We start from the raw sequence: 13,494 nt of genomic DNA, 5'->3' as shown, positions 1-13,494 counted from the left end.
TGCCAATGTGGCCTGATCCAAAGTGAAAAACAGAGCTCCTCTCCAGATTATTTCTTTTACGTAACACCTTCAATGATACGGAAGCATAAGCTGAGGCCACAGACTACAGGCTCAAAGGGATAAGGGCTGGGGAGCGCATCCCATGGAAACATAGGTTCAAGTCCTGGGCTCAGCCATGGGGATTATAAAAAACAATTCCAGCCCAGTGCCCTGTCTGTAAAACCCTGACCATGACCCTGCTTCGATGCCATGCTGGCATTAACTCCATTGCTCAAAACATTAAGAGAACTATTATAACCAGACTGAGTCAGATTCTCCCATGAGGTGCAGAACTGGAAGATTTCTGAGAGTCTTGAGGAGCCAGAAATGAGTTGCTGTGTGCCTCCAAGTTGTGTATGTTGTGTCATTTATGACTTATGGCAACCCTGAGCCCAACCTATCGTGCCGATATGCCTGATCCAAAGTGAAAAACACAGATTTTCTTGGCATGGGTTGTTTGGGGCGGTGGGTTGCCACTGCCTTCCCTTAGAGTGTATGACTTGCCCAAGATCATCCATGATGGAGTGGGGATTCGAACCCTGGTCTCTGGAGTCGTAGTCGAACAGTAAAACCATTGCACCAAGCTGGCTCTTAGTGAGTGGCATGGTTCAAAAGCAGGCCCAGATATTCAGGCGGCTGTAAGAGTCCAATGGAGAATTAGTTGAAGTAGTCCAAGCTGGAGTCTGATGGAAATACACCAGGAACAGAGCAACAAGCTCCAATGGTAGGGTTTTTACAGGGCCTGGAGGAAAGGGTCTAGCTCCAGAGAAAGGTCCGTGTCCGACAACAGAGGACTCAGCCAGGCAATAGGACTAGTACCTTGGTTTTAACTGGCACAGAGCTCTGGGAGAAGGAAACATTTAGAACCAGACGTCTAGGAACCGGGTATGAAATCTGAACACTAGGACACTAGATACTATGCAAAAACTGCCACCTTGCCCCCAGCCCTCCACTGAAAATGGCAGGACTTTTAGTGACTACAGTCAGCCCTCCACATCTGCGGCTTTGACTTTGGCGGATTGGATTAATATGTTCACTTTAGGAATCGCTAGGACCTCCAGAGTTGACCAGAGTTGCACAGGAGGCCCTAGAGATTCCTAGAGAAGACACTTCTCTAGGCATATGCCAGTCCTCCAGCCTGATTCTATGGTCACATTCTGGCATAGAGTTGCACTAGAGGACTTAGAGATTCCTACAGAAGTGTTCCCCTAGGTAAAAAGAATAGTGTTTTCTTTTTATTTGTGGATTTTCCACATTCACGGGGGTCCTTCATTCTCTAACCCCAGCGAATGTGGGGGGACTACTGTACTGCTTTCCCTGCAGCCAGGTCTACTCCACATTTTTTGGACGACAACCTCCATACAAGGCCCAATGGCCACTGAAGATGGGAATTGCACCTTTTTGGGGAAGGCTGATCTAGTTCACTACTTGACGTTGTCAAAGTACCCCACTGGGAGACAACACACATGCATCCATACCCACGCAAACACATCTACGAAATACCGGTCACAGCAAACACTATTGAAATCCCAACAGAGGTGAGAGATGGGAGACATAGATAGATACCAGGAGAACAGAGACCACTAGGAAAAAGAGCAGCCGGCACACATCTCCCTCCTCTCCTTGGCTTTCAATTTGACAAATATGTTTCTCATCACAAGAGGCCCAAAGAAGAATTTGCCCCTGGGAATGAGAGAAACTGCGGCTGGGAGGAGACTCAGACGGGATTATGGAGAGAATAAAAAAGGGTCAAGGGTTGGGGGGATATGGAAGAGCGAGTGACTCCCCAGCGTCTCTTTAAAAACCGTTGATTCGACACAAAGTCATCCTCGCAAAACAATCTGACTATATATATATATATATATATTAATATTTTTGGCTATGCAGTATTGGGTTTGCGGGGAGGTTTAATGGCATCTCTGTTGAAGGAAAGTTTGGGAACCGGAGGCTCTGGACACATGGAAGAAGCACACCAACACTGAGATTAAGTGGGTGCTTAGCGTTTGGAGCTTCCACCATGAATTTAAGGCTTACTTGCTTGCTTTGGCATTTTTCTCATTACTAATGTCTCCGGTCACCTCCAGCTTTTAACTCTGGCCCTCCAAGCGTTTTGGACTTCAGCTCCCAGAAGCTTCAGCTACTTTGGCCAATGGTCTGGGTTTCTGGGAACTGAAGTCCAAAGCCCCTCAAAGCAGAGTTTGAGAACTCTAGGGTAGTGGTTCCCAAACTTTGGTCCTGCAGATGTTTTTGACTTCAGCCGTTGGTCAAGCTGAGTAGGGCTTCTGGGAGCTGAGGTCCAAAACAGCTGCAGGACGAAAGTTTGGGAATTACTGTTTCAACTGATACCATTGATTCTTATTGGTTTTATTATTTGAGAGGTTTTAAGTGCAAAGCTCAACCAAAACAACCTGCTTTAAAAGAACGTTTCTAGAGGAGGGCAACCAGCATGGAGGAAGGTCTGGGAACCACGAAGTCCATGAAGACTGACTTATGGGTCTGGAGATGTTTAGCATGGAAAAGAGAAGGTTAAGACAGGACATGTTAGCCGAGTTTGAATATTGGAAGTGATGCTGTATTGAAGATGGAGCACGCTTGTTTTCTTCTGCTTCAAAGACTCGGACCCAGAGCGATGGATGCAAGCTACAGGAAAAGAGGTTCCGCCTAAACCTTAGGAAGAACCTCCTGATGATCAGAGATGTTCAACAGTCTTGGAGAGCAGTGTTGAACATCTCTCACAAGGAATGGATAGCCATCTCTCACAAGGAATGCTTGCATTGTGTGTTCCTGCATGGAGGAAGGGGGCTGGATTGGATGGCCCTGGGGGGGGGGGGTCTCTTCCAGCTTTAGGATTCTAGGATTCTATCCCACCAGGTTTACTTTTAGATCCACTTTTGAAAATCACCCTGTTTTTCACAAGCCTGTCCAGTCCAACTTAGTGTCTATATCACCGACAGTATCAACACTGGCTTTCAATATTTTGTACTGCATTAATGGTGTGTTAAAACAACTGACAACATTTGCAAATTTCCTTAGATTTAAACAACTGACAACATTTGCAGATTTCAAAAATGAATAGTATATAAGGACTTGTAGCTTAGTGTAGGGTCCTTTCCTTCCCAGCAGCAAGGTTTTTGAACTATGGCTCCGAGAAAAGCCAGGAAAACATACCAGACGGACAACTCAGTCCTTCCTCTTCATAAGAAATATCAGAAATGGGATCCAACCTGTTACATAAACACGAGACCTGCATTACTTCTATTTACTGACTATTGTGTTAGTCACCAAGGAGGCTAAAATCCAATAGGATGCATTTACTGGTAACTCCCACGATTTCCCCCCCCCTTTTTTTTTTTTTTTTTTTTTGCTCTTCCACCTGAGAGAATGACAGATGAAGAAGAAAATCTCCAACTCATCTAACTCTTTTTAAAAACACACACACACACACACACACAAAAACAACAGACAACCCACAAACTTATTGGGTTTCACCTGATATGCACAGATGCGATGGGAGTGGCTTTGCAGCCTGCGCATGGCTGCAAAAGGGGTGGAGGTACCCAGAAGCAATGGATATTTAAGATGCTGGGGATGTGTGAAGGGAACCAATGCACACACATCTGCACATAGGCATGCATGCACAGTGAACTGCAGAAATCCACATGAATGGTCTACCCTCCAGAGACTCACTTCACTGAGAAAGAGAAGAGGATCACAACTGATTCAGGGTGCACTTTCCTTGCAGGAAACTTTAGTTACCAGCACAGCTCAACACAGTCTGCCTTGGAGAGAAGCTAGGAGTTTCCAAAGCAGCAGCCACTGGAAGCAAGCAGAGGATACCGAACCAACACGAAGCAAATAAACATGCAGACCACTGTTAGTGCTCAGCTAGCGTGGCTATGCGCGCTGACCGTCTCTCTGGCCGTCTCCCCGGCGTGGCTGCAGAAACCGCCCAAGCGGAAGCTGGTCAACGGGAACGTCAAAGGCTGCTGCGAGGAGCTGAAGGAGCTGAAGGTGCAGGTGGCCAACCTGTCCGCCTTGATAGAGGAGCTCAGCAAGAAGCAGGACAACGAACTGGGCAGCGCCATCATGCAGGTCATAGAGCTGGAAGGGAGCATCAAGCGGATGGATATGCGCCTCAACGACGTGGAAGGGAAATACTCCGAGATGAACAACCAGCTGGGCATTGTGCAGCTCCAGGCGGCTCAAACAGTCACGCAAACATCGGCAGGTAAGAAGGAACTCCTGTCTCGCTCTCCTCCTCTTGCTCTGTCATGTCCTATCAGAGATTCAATGATGCTTCCCATAAAACCCACCTAGACCCTTTCCCCTCCAAGACGCACCTATCTGTCCTTGCCAAGAAAAGATGCGCGAGCAGCAAACTAAATTGCCAGCTCTCGGTTCTTTCTCGCAAAACACACTTCGCCTATGATGCTTTTCACAAGTCTTCTGTCCAAAAGTGTTCCTGTAAAATGCTACTTCCCCAAATTGCTGCATTTACTTGACTATAAATCAACCTCGTGTATAAATTGTGGAATTTGATATGACCGTGGATAAGGTGAGGATAAAATTTAGGGGCATGTAAATGAAGGATGTAAAGGATGAAGCAAAGGAAAACAATGCCAAAGAACGTACAAAATTCCAGCAGAAACGACTTTGTGCTCACTTTATTTTTGGAAATGGAGTTAAAGTACAGTATCTCCATTGATCCATGGATAAGTTGACTCAGGTTTTTTGGGTCAATTTTTTGACTTAAATTTCTAGGCTTATACATGAGTATATACAGTAAATGAACATTTTAAAAGACGCCCTTAGTCTCTGTTACAAAATTGTATTTGGTGAGTGTTAAGAAAGATGGTTTTAGGATGCAGTCCTGAATGAATTTCATTGAGATGTATGTAGCTGCCATCAGCTTATTTGTTTTATTTAGTTTGGGACTTGGAGGGGCAAACTCCAGGGCCCTAGCCAACGGGAAGGATGCCAAACTCACTAAGAATGGTTTGCTATATTTTGAAGTATGTTACTATCTAAGAACAGATCCCATATGTAAGACCGCTGACTCCAGAGTCTAAAATTGCTATGCGCAGCACTGGGAGTTAATTCAATAGACCTCAGCAAGACATCTCCCTAAAGAGACTGTACAATGGTAGCACTTGCCTAAAGCATTTCTTCTTCATTAAAGCCTCTCCTATTCAAAATCTCCGCAGCTAAGAAACCCATGTAGTGAGCAAAGTACAGCAGGCGCTTTGGAAACCACTTGAAAAGATCGCGACAACCTTTGCACTTGCTTTTGAGTGAGAACGTTCAGTCCCCTGCGACAGCATTTTATGTTTTTAAAGTAATTAATTTTAAAGTAATTAAACTTCGTGCTCCATTAGAGAAATAAATAAATTTGTAATATCAGATCATGAGACCTAGATGCTTGAAATTTAGCATTTATGCCAAAGGGGAAGGGTCTAGGAGTGCATACCTGCTTAACTTTAATATGGATTTATGTTGAAGGGTGGTGGTACCATCTTCAGTTGCTAGGTGGCAGGTTTCCCTAATCAATGCATAGGTTTGCATCATTACAGTCTAAACTTTAGACCAGTGATGGCGAACCTATGGCACGTGTGCCAGAGGTGGCACTCAGGGCCCTCTTTGTGGGCACACATGCTGTTGCCCTAGCACAGAGTTTGCCAGAGTTTCTTACTAGAAAGCCAGAGGGATGTGGCACTTTGCAATAAATAAGTGGGGTCTGGGTTGCAGTTTGGGCACTTGGTCTGTAAAAGGTTCACCATCACTGCTTTAGACTGCCAGCCACAGATGCTGGCGAAGCATCAGGAAGAAACTCTTCTAGAACATGGACACATAGACCCCCCACCAAACCCACAAAAAACTATGGATGCCGGCCATGGAAGCCTTCGACTTCACATAAGAAGATTAGTGTTCACAGATATAGCCATGTTAGTCTGGAAAATCAGCATGCAAAGGGATCTTGTAGCATCTCTAAGACTAACTGAAAGAAAGGAGCTGGCAGCATGAGCTGCCGGAGACTTCAGTCTACTTCTTCAGATGCAAAATGGAGCAGCTTTGGCTTCGTTGCTTAAAAGAAGATACTGAACTGCAATATATTTCCTATCACAGCCACACTAAGGCCATCCTCTGGTTCTCTGCAACAAAACAGCATTACGCAGGGAAGAGGCCATGTAGGGATTTGAACTACCGGATGCAAACAAGACCCTGTTTGGCATCCAATCCTTCTTACCAGGTGGAGGAGAGTCACCTTACACTCTGTTAAAGCTGTCAGGATGGATAAAGATTCACTTCAGGTAGAGCTTCTCCCCTCCCTTCCCAGCAAAGCAGCTGGATGTGGAATTCCTAGCATGGAAAGGGAAGCAAAACAGCTTCCAAAAAGAAGACAAACATGCTCAGCCTGAGTGGGAATATACCTTTGTGAAGCAGAGCTGATGCAGAAAAAAGAAAGCGCATAGCCCAAACATGTTGAATGCATGGACTTGGATCATATGCTCAATTGCACATTATATGCAGGCAAGCTGGCCCCAGGCCCAGCCGTCCCATCGCATCAAGACGCTTGGATTTGAGGAACAGTAGCAAACTGTGCCTTTTCCTTGGTAGTCTGCATCACAGTTCCCATTATCCCTGGCTAGCAACTATGTGGACAGGGGTTGTTGTCCAAAAGCAACTGTAAGACAGCAGGCTGAGGATGATGTTTAGTGATGGGTCTTGTTGCTTACTTGGCTCCAACTTGGCAAAGCTGAGATAAGAAAGAACTAGGAAGAAGCACAGATGGTTTTCACACACTCAAAACCTCGAACCCTGCTACTCAGTCTTTATACAGGGCTTTTAAAAAGGATTCCAAGCCTTATAATTTTGTAACTGCAAACCCTGAAAAGTAGACCAGTATTATATATAATCATATTGTAGAACTAATGAATGGACCTGATGAAAATGTCATTTGTAAAGTACCCAGTGTGTTCAAAGATGGGTTTGAATGACTACAACACACCAACTCTCAGGACACTTATTCCTACATGAGACCAGGGATAACAATCTTTGCGGGAGATTGCTATGCTTCAAGAACCATTCCTTTCACCCCCTAGAAGACTACCCTAATGTAGATCTGATTATTACTCCAATTTTACTAATGAAGGAAATTAAGACTAAGGGATAAGGGGCTGCCCAAGTCCATGGGAAAGACAACACCTGGAGCTTAATATCCAAAATTCAACAACTCAACATGCTGAACCATAACGATTTTCTAATCTTTAGTAGCTAGGATGTTGTTGTTCTTATTTTAAGGGAGATGAGACAGAAAGGGGATTCAGACCCCCATGCTCAAGCCATCAGACTTTCCCAACCCATTGGATTCTGTTGAATGTGGGTCCATATTTATCCCACGCCAAGCTCCCAGGGATGTTATTGCTCAAGGGCAAGATGCCTAAGGGTTGTGGGCAGGCCTGGCTCAAGGGGGCACCTCCAGAAGGGATGAAAGGATGTGGCACCCCAGATGTTGTACCACAACTCCCATCAGCCCTGTGCAGGACAGCCAATAGTAAGGGATCATGGGAGCTGCATAGAGAGAGAAGCTTCCATGAAGCCACAGTGGAGCTTTCTGTAGGCCTCAGGTGCTTGGTCAGATGTCTTCACCAGACAGGTTTCCCGGTACCTCTGTATAGATAACCAGGTTAACACCAAAAATGTATATTTCTGCATGGAGAAAAGAGCAATACCCCAAAACCATGTTTCAAAGCAAGCTTCCAAAGCACAAGACCTGCTCAGCAAGGCAAACTAGTCCATGGGGTTTGGGAAATGCTTTTTGTGCAGCAAAGGTCCATGGAAACCCAACTACAGTCTTGTACATCTTAAGTCTTCCAAATCTATCCCTGCAGAAGCAGAATGCACCTTGATTCACTTACTGGGGTCAGCTAGAGCAATCTATTCTTGAAGAGCCCCGGTGAAATGTGCAGCCGCTTCCTCCTATTTGTTGCATATACTGTATAGTCTGGATGAGTTGGGTTAGTCACCGGAGTGGTTGGTTGGATCTGGGTCAGAAACACAACTTATTTGGGTGTGTACGATGGTGGGAGGAAGAGGCAGGTTGACCTCAACAAATGCTCAAGTCTAACACCTCACTTGCCGCTGTTCATGCAGACGCTGTGTATGACTGCTCATCGCTTTATCAGAGGAACTACAGGACCACAGGGGTCTACAGACTCCTTCCGGATGAATTCCTTGGGACACCAGAACTGCAGGTAAGAGCGCATGAAAAACACACTCCCCTGATGGTTTGTGCCTGCTTCCGGTCAGCTGCAGTACAGAAAAGCTACCATCTGTTTGCAGTCTCTTCATCTCATGCGCAGAGTTATTGTGACCCCTGAAAGTTGACTTCTCTAGGCTCCTAGGGACTCCTGATACTTCACAGGGTTTCAGTCTATGGAGCTGAATGGCACAAATATTCAGGGATTTTCCATTCTTTGGTGCTCAAACTCTCCTGGAGAATAGAGCCATTTCTCCTGTAACACTGCAGATAACCATTTCTCAAAGCTGAAAGGGAGCTGATAGATGCCATGTTAAATGCAAGCACCATAGGTTTAAAAGGATGGTTTTACCATAGGTTTACAACTTGCCATTTTGAGCGCCAAACCATTTTAACTTGATTTGTTTCAATGTACGTAACATTTTCTCTTTAAAAAGACATCCCGATCGCTTTGTTACTGACCCTGTTTTGGTGAAAGTGAATAAATACTGCCACGCATCCAGCAAACTAGGCTCAATGCTCTTTTTCTGCCAGGTATATTGCGACATGGAGACTGACGGCGGAGGCTGGACCGTCATCCAGAGGCGCAAAGTTGGCCTGATCTCCTTCAACCGAGACTGGAAACAGTACAAGCAAGGCTTTGGCAGCATCCAGGGTGACTTCTGGCTGGGAAACGAACACATCCATCGGCTCACCATGCGCCCAACTGCGCTGCGGGTGGAGCTGGAGGTGAGTGGCTCCAAATACCAGGCTGGCTTTTGGTACTAAGGGTGTGCTGGGTAGTTATGGAAGGTTTCCACCTTGGAAGGAAGATCTGTCTGGAGGCCATTTCCAAAAGCTACGTGGGACAGTCCAGTGTTTAAGGGCCGATCTAAAGACTGGTTTACATGGTCCGCAACGCTGGGAGTTGCTCATTCAGTTGCTCCCACTAGTTGTGCGCCTTTATACTAACCACCACCAGCAACACACCAAACATCAGCAGAGGCTTTTCCATAGCTTCAGAACATTCTCCCTTTGGGAGGCTTGCCAAACTGAAGGCAGACCAAGGTTTCTCCCGAAGGCAGTTCATTCTTATTTCATTATGAACGATAGCATCTCGTTCTCAAAACATCCGCTGTTTTTGAAAATGTTATGCGCTCTAAGCCTTGTATACAGGAAGATAAATAAGTACCAGTCCAACGCACAAAGTGAACATTTGCTTCAGGGGAGCTAGTCCAGTCAACAAAATGCCCTTCTGTCTGACGCATGAACGGAAATGCCAAAAGATGCTAAGCGAGTGCAGGGATCAATCACGGTCCCAAAGACCATGGAAATCTTTACGAAGGTTTAAGAACAAATAGATATATTCTTAGAAAACCTTTGTTTTCTGAGATAAATCATTAATAGACGTTGTCTTCTCTTCATTTGCTTCCATATCCACTTGCAGGACTGGAATGGCAACACCCGATATGCTCAGTATAGCTACTTTGCGATGAGCAACGAGTTGAACAGCTACCGTCTGCTCCTGGCCAACTACAGCGGCAACCTCCCCCACGATTCCTTGAGATACCACAACAACACAGCCTTCAGCACTAAGGACAAGGACAACGACAAGTGTGTGGATCACTGTGCGCAATTGCGCAAAGGTGCGGTATGCTTGGGGTCTCTTCCTCTTGGGTCAGGTTTTAGCTGAGCTAGGCTCCATGTTCCAAATACGACATTAAAATGCCCCATGCTCTGTTCCTCCTCTTCTGAGAAAGTCCAGTTGGGCCTCTTGTGATGAAAAGGGACAACCAGCTGGGAAAAGCTTTTAGACTACAGCTCCCAGAATTCATCAGCTGGCATGGTCTATAAGGTGGTCTATTCAAGCTTACATTTGCAGCTTTGACTTTTGCATATCTGATTAATATGTTCTCTCTAGGAATCCCTAGGTCCTCCAGCGCAACTCTGCCAGAGGTTGACCATAGAGTTGTGCTGGAGAACCTAGACGTTCCTAGAGAAAACAGCTCTCTAGGCATTTGTAAGTCCTCCAGCGTGATTCTATGATCAACCTCTGGCAGATGTTTATGGGAGGACCTGGAAATTCCTAGAGGTGTTCTCTTTGGTAAAAATAGTGCCTTTTTATCCCACGTTAACAGGGATCCTTCATCCCTAATCCCAGCGAATATGGAAGGACCACTGTAGTTTGCTCTGACCCCTTTTCTAAATGTGTTGCTTCCTAACAGAACCCCTGTTTCCATATAGTTTAAGCCTTCCATTTTGTGGTTTATGAGCATCAGGGGGGAAACAGGGATAGGAAGGTTCCTCCTTCACATTGTCTTGAAACTTGATCTATAATCAATACTGAGTGTGCGGACGTACTCTAAAATGTAAGCTCAGCTGTTACGAATCATGGGACAGCTGGCAAGGAATGAGCAACCGGAAACATAAAAGAATGGGAAACAGCAGGCAATGGTGCGCGCGCCTTGAAGTAGTTAACAAAGACATGAAACAGCAGCAACAAGACGCAATGCGTTGAGGCAAACCTAGATCAGTACAAGGTGCTGGAAGAGAGGTCATTCCCATCACTTATTTGACCATACAGTTCAGGCATGTATGCGTCAATATCTCAATTTGTTGGACTATAACTCCCATCAGTCCTGGCAAGTTTACTCAGAGTTAATGGAAGCTGGAGATGCAACAACCTCTGGAGGACCTAGTTCACCAATGGTCCTCATTGGCTTGAACCTGGATTTGTTTGCATGCAATGCACAGGGATCTAGGAATCTATCTGGATCACTATAATCTACACCAGACGTAGGGAGCCTCTGGCCTTCCATGTGTAGGATTCTAACCCCTTAGAAAACAGGGCCAATGATGACAAATTATTTGAATTGTAATTTAACTACCTCTTGAGGGTTGTGATACAAATAAATGCATCACTCCTGATCCGCTGCATCCGCTTGTGTCTTGAAAGGTGGCTACTGGTACAACTGCTGTACAGACTCCAACCTGAACGGTGTTTACTACCGCAACGGTGAACACAACAAGAGCACAGACGGCATCACCTGGTACGCCTGGTATGGCAAAACCTACTCCCTGAAGAAGGTGGAGATGAAGATCCGACCCTCGGACTTCAAGGCCCAAGGGGACACCAACAAGGTTGAGTAAGGAGGCAGTGGGACCTCCTCACGAGGGGACTATTGGAGGAAAGGGGGATGGGCAAACACACGCACATACACACTTACTTAACAGCAAAACACAACCACAGATGTGAACAGAATGGACGGATGCAGGGTATCGCACCGCACACATTACCATCGACACAGGCCTCAAACATTTTGCAAACCAAAACATCTGTACCCTTTCTTGTGACAACATTCTTTCCAGGAGGATGCTCAAAAAACGTACCAAGACAGAGACTCCTTTGCCTCATAAGAATAGTGTGCGCACTGTGATCACGGAGTGGCTCTAGTGTATTTACCAGACGGATAGGCATCTTTAGACGGGAGCCGAAGTGAAGCAGTTTGTCAGCTTCCTGTTATATGTGCCATGCAATCTCTACCACTTTCAGTTAAGTCAAGCACACAATGGAGGTAAAAGAAGCAGAGTTAGGGAGTTGTTTCAAGACGAAGGGAGCAATAACGCCTGAGTTAGAAGCACGGAGTTAAACACATCAAAAATAACACGCGACAAAGACTGCTATGTACCATAATGCATTTTGGAGAAGCAGTGTTCGGAAGAAGTCACTAAGGGCTGCTCTCAGAGCCCAGTTGCCTGCTTAACTGTGTTGCCGGAGTGGGTTCATAGTTAATATATCTATTTTTTATTTTCATTCACTTTTTTATTATTACAAGAGGAAATTAGCTTAATTTAAAGTTGCTGCCTTGACCCCGGAAGATGCCAGTTTTCTGGGAAGTGTCTTGTATACGCTGACTAGCCAAAACGTGGAACATTTAACAAGGAGTGCCTTATCCATTACGGAAGGCTGTTGTGCGGGAGATGTCTCCAGGTGGGTTTGCGCATGCTGTACATTTAAAAAAGCGCTTTGTACAAATTGTGCCTTGTCTGTGTAACGGAATCACCCCCCTTTCCCAATTCTAAAATAAACTCTTTTGTTTTTAAACCTGGGTTTCAGTTCTTTGTCAAAAATTTCAGATTGAAATGTAGATTTCAAAACAGAAACAAGCAAGGTTTCGGCAAGAAGAGGCACTAGGATAGATGAGTGAATGGTACAGATGCTCATCTGTTTAATGGTACAGATGCTCAAGAATAGCCCAGCATATACAGTAAATAAAAAGCAGATGGAATAGATATGGGATAGAAGGAGGAACACCAAGAGAAGGACCAGCATGCAAAGAAAGCCATGGTCAATACATGCAGTTAGGTCACATAAAATTAACTGAAGAGTGCAACCATGAACATTTTTACCAGGGAATGAGTCTCATCAAACTATTTAGTTCCAACTAAGACTGTAGCCCCACTATGGGATTACTTTTCCAGGGTGCTAAGATGGCGTGCTCTGTGACGCAAGAGGCCATGCTGTTTCTAGTAGGTTTCCCACGTCGGGAAACCTTTTAAACCTTGCCCACTACCCTTATCTCTCTGCCACCCATCTCTGATAGACATGCTTAGCATAACTGCTGCACCAAAAAATAAATGCTGTATGTTACTTTCAGCAAGTCAACATTTATGAAGAGCCCTAAAGACCTCAAGTTAGAACCAAGGGCAACCATTCAGTGTTAAAGACAGCAAGTGCCACACCAACAACAGTGCAATGCCATCCGCATGGCATACCAAGGGTTTGCAAACGGAACGGCACTGGGGGAGAAAATGGGGCTTGGTAAAATTACCTTTTTGGACTACAACTTCCAGAATCCCTAAACCAGTGGCTTCATAACTAGGAGCTTGTGGGAGCTATCTTCAAAAAAGGTAACTTTTCCAAGCTCTGGTTAGAGACGCTGCTCACAAACAGCACAAGGCCTGGAGCCGGGAGGAAAGGAAAAGTCTGCAGAATTCCTGGCAGAGAGATGTACCATTTCTATTGTACTTGGCCCCAGGCATCTAAATACCAGATGATGGTATTTTAAGACACAGGGAGGGTCAATTTGTGGAGTTTTTATGAGCTTATATCGTGCTGAAGTACTTTGGCCGCTCTTGCCAGACCAATTGACACAGCGATTGCTGCTAATTCCCCAAACCATCGTGATGCAGGAGTCCAAGCCCTTCGTAAACTACCC

General features: G+C 45.4%; 2 protein-coding genes across 3 annotated transcripts in view; one reads left to right on the top strand and one right to left on the bottom strand.

Annotated features, from left to right (window-relative positions):
- Positions 1-13,494, bottom strand: part of MTOR (mechanistic target of rapamycin kinase) — a 72,081-nt gene that overhangs the window by 30,122 nt on the left and 28,465 nt on the right. The gene's annotated exons all lie outside the window — the stretch shown is intronic.
- On the top strand, positions 3,462-12,345 carry LOC149307629 (angiopoietin-related protein 7-like). The gene is made up of 5 exons (XM_089536904.1): positions 3,462-4,267; positions 8,191-8,291; positions 8,831-9,025; positions 9,723-9,921; positions 11,232-12,345. Exons 1-5 carry the CDS (start codon positions 3,901-3,903, stop codon positions 11,423-11,425), a joined length of 1,056 nt encoding a protein of 351 aa, XP_089393030.1. The 5' UTR covers positions 3,462-3,900; the 3' UTR covers positions 11,426-12,345.

Source organism: Sceloporus occidentalis, unplaced genomic scaffold (genome assembly GCF_023333645.1).
Source record: "Sceloporus occidentalis isolate IW3139 unplaced genomic scaffold, rSceOcc1.0.p SCAF_8, whole genome shotgun sequence".
Lineage (NCBI taxonomy): Eukaryota > Metazoa > Chordata > Lepidosauria > Squamata > Phrynosomatidae > Sceloporus > Sceloporus occidentalis.
The sequence above is the reverse complement of the archived record's forward strand: the minus strand, read 5'-3'. Positions and strand labels throughout refer to the sequence as shown.

What these genes read in the sequence shown, in the direction of transcription:
- LOC149307629 (XM_089536904.1), top strand. Translation starts at nt 3,901, where the DNA reads ATGCAGACCACTGTTAGTGCTCAGCTAGCGTGGCTATGCGCGCTGACC. An exon ending in CGCTGCGGGTGGAGCTGGAG is followed by an intron (nt 9,026 to 9,722) that starts GTGAGTGGCTCC and finishes ATCCACTTGCAG; the next exon opens with GACTGGAATGGCAACACCCG. An exon ending in CTGTGCGCAATTGCGCAAAG is followed by an intron (nt 9,922 to 11,231) that starts GTGCGGTATGCT and finishes GTGTCTTGAAAG; the next exon opens with GTGGCTACTGGTACAACTGC.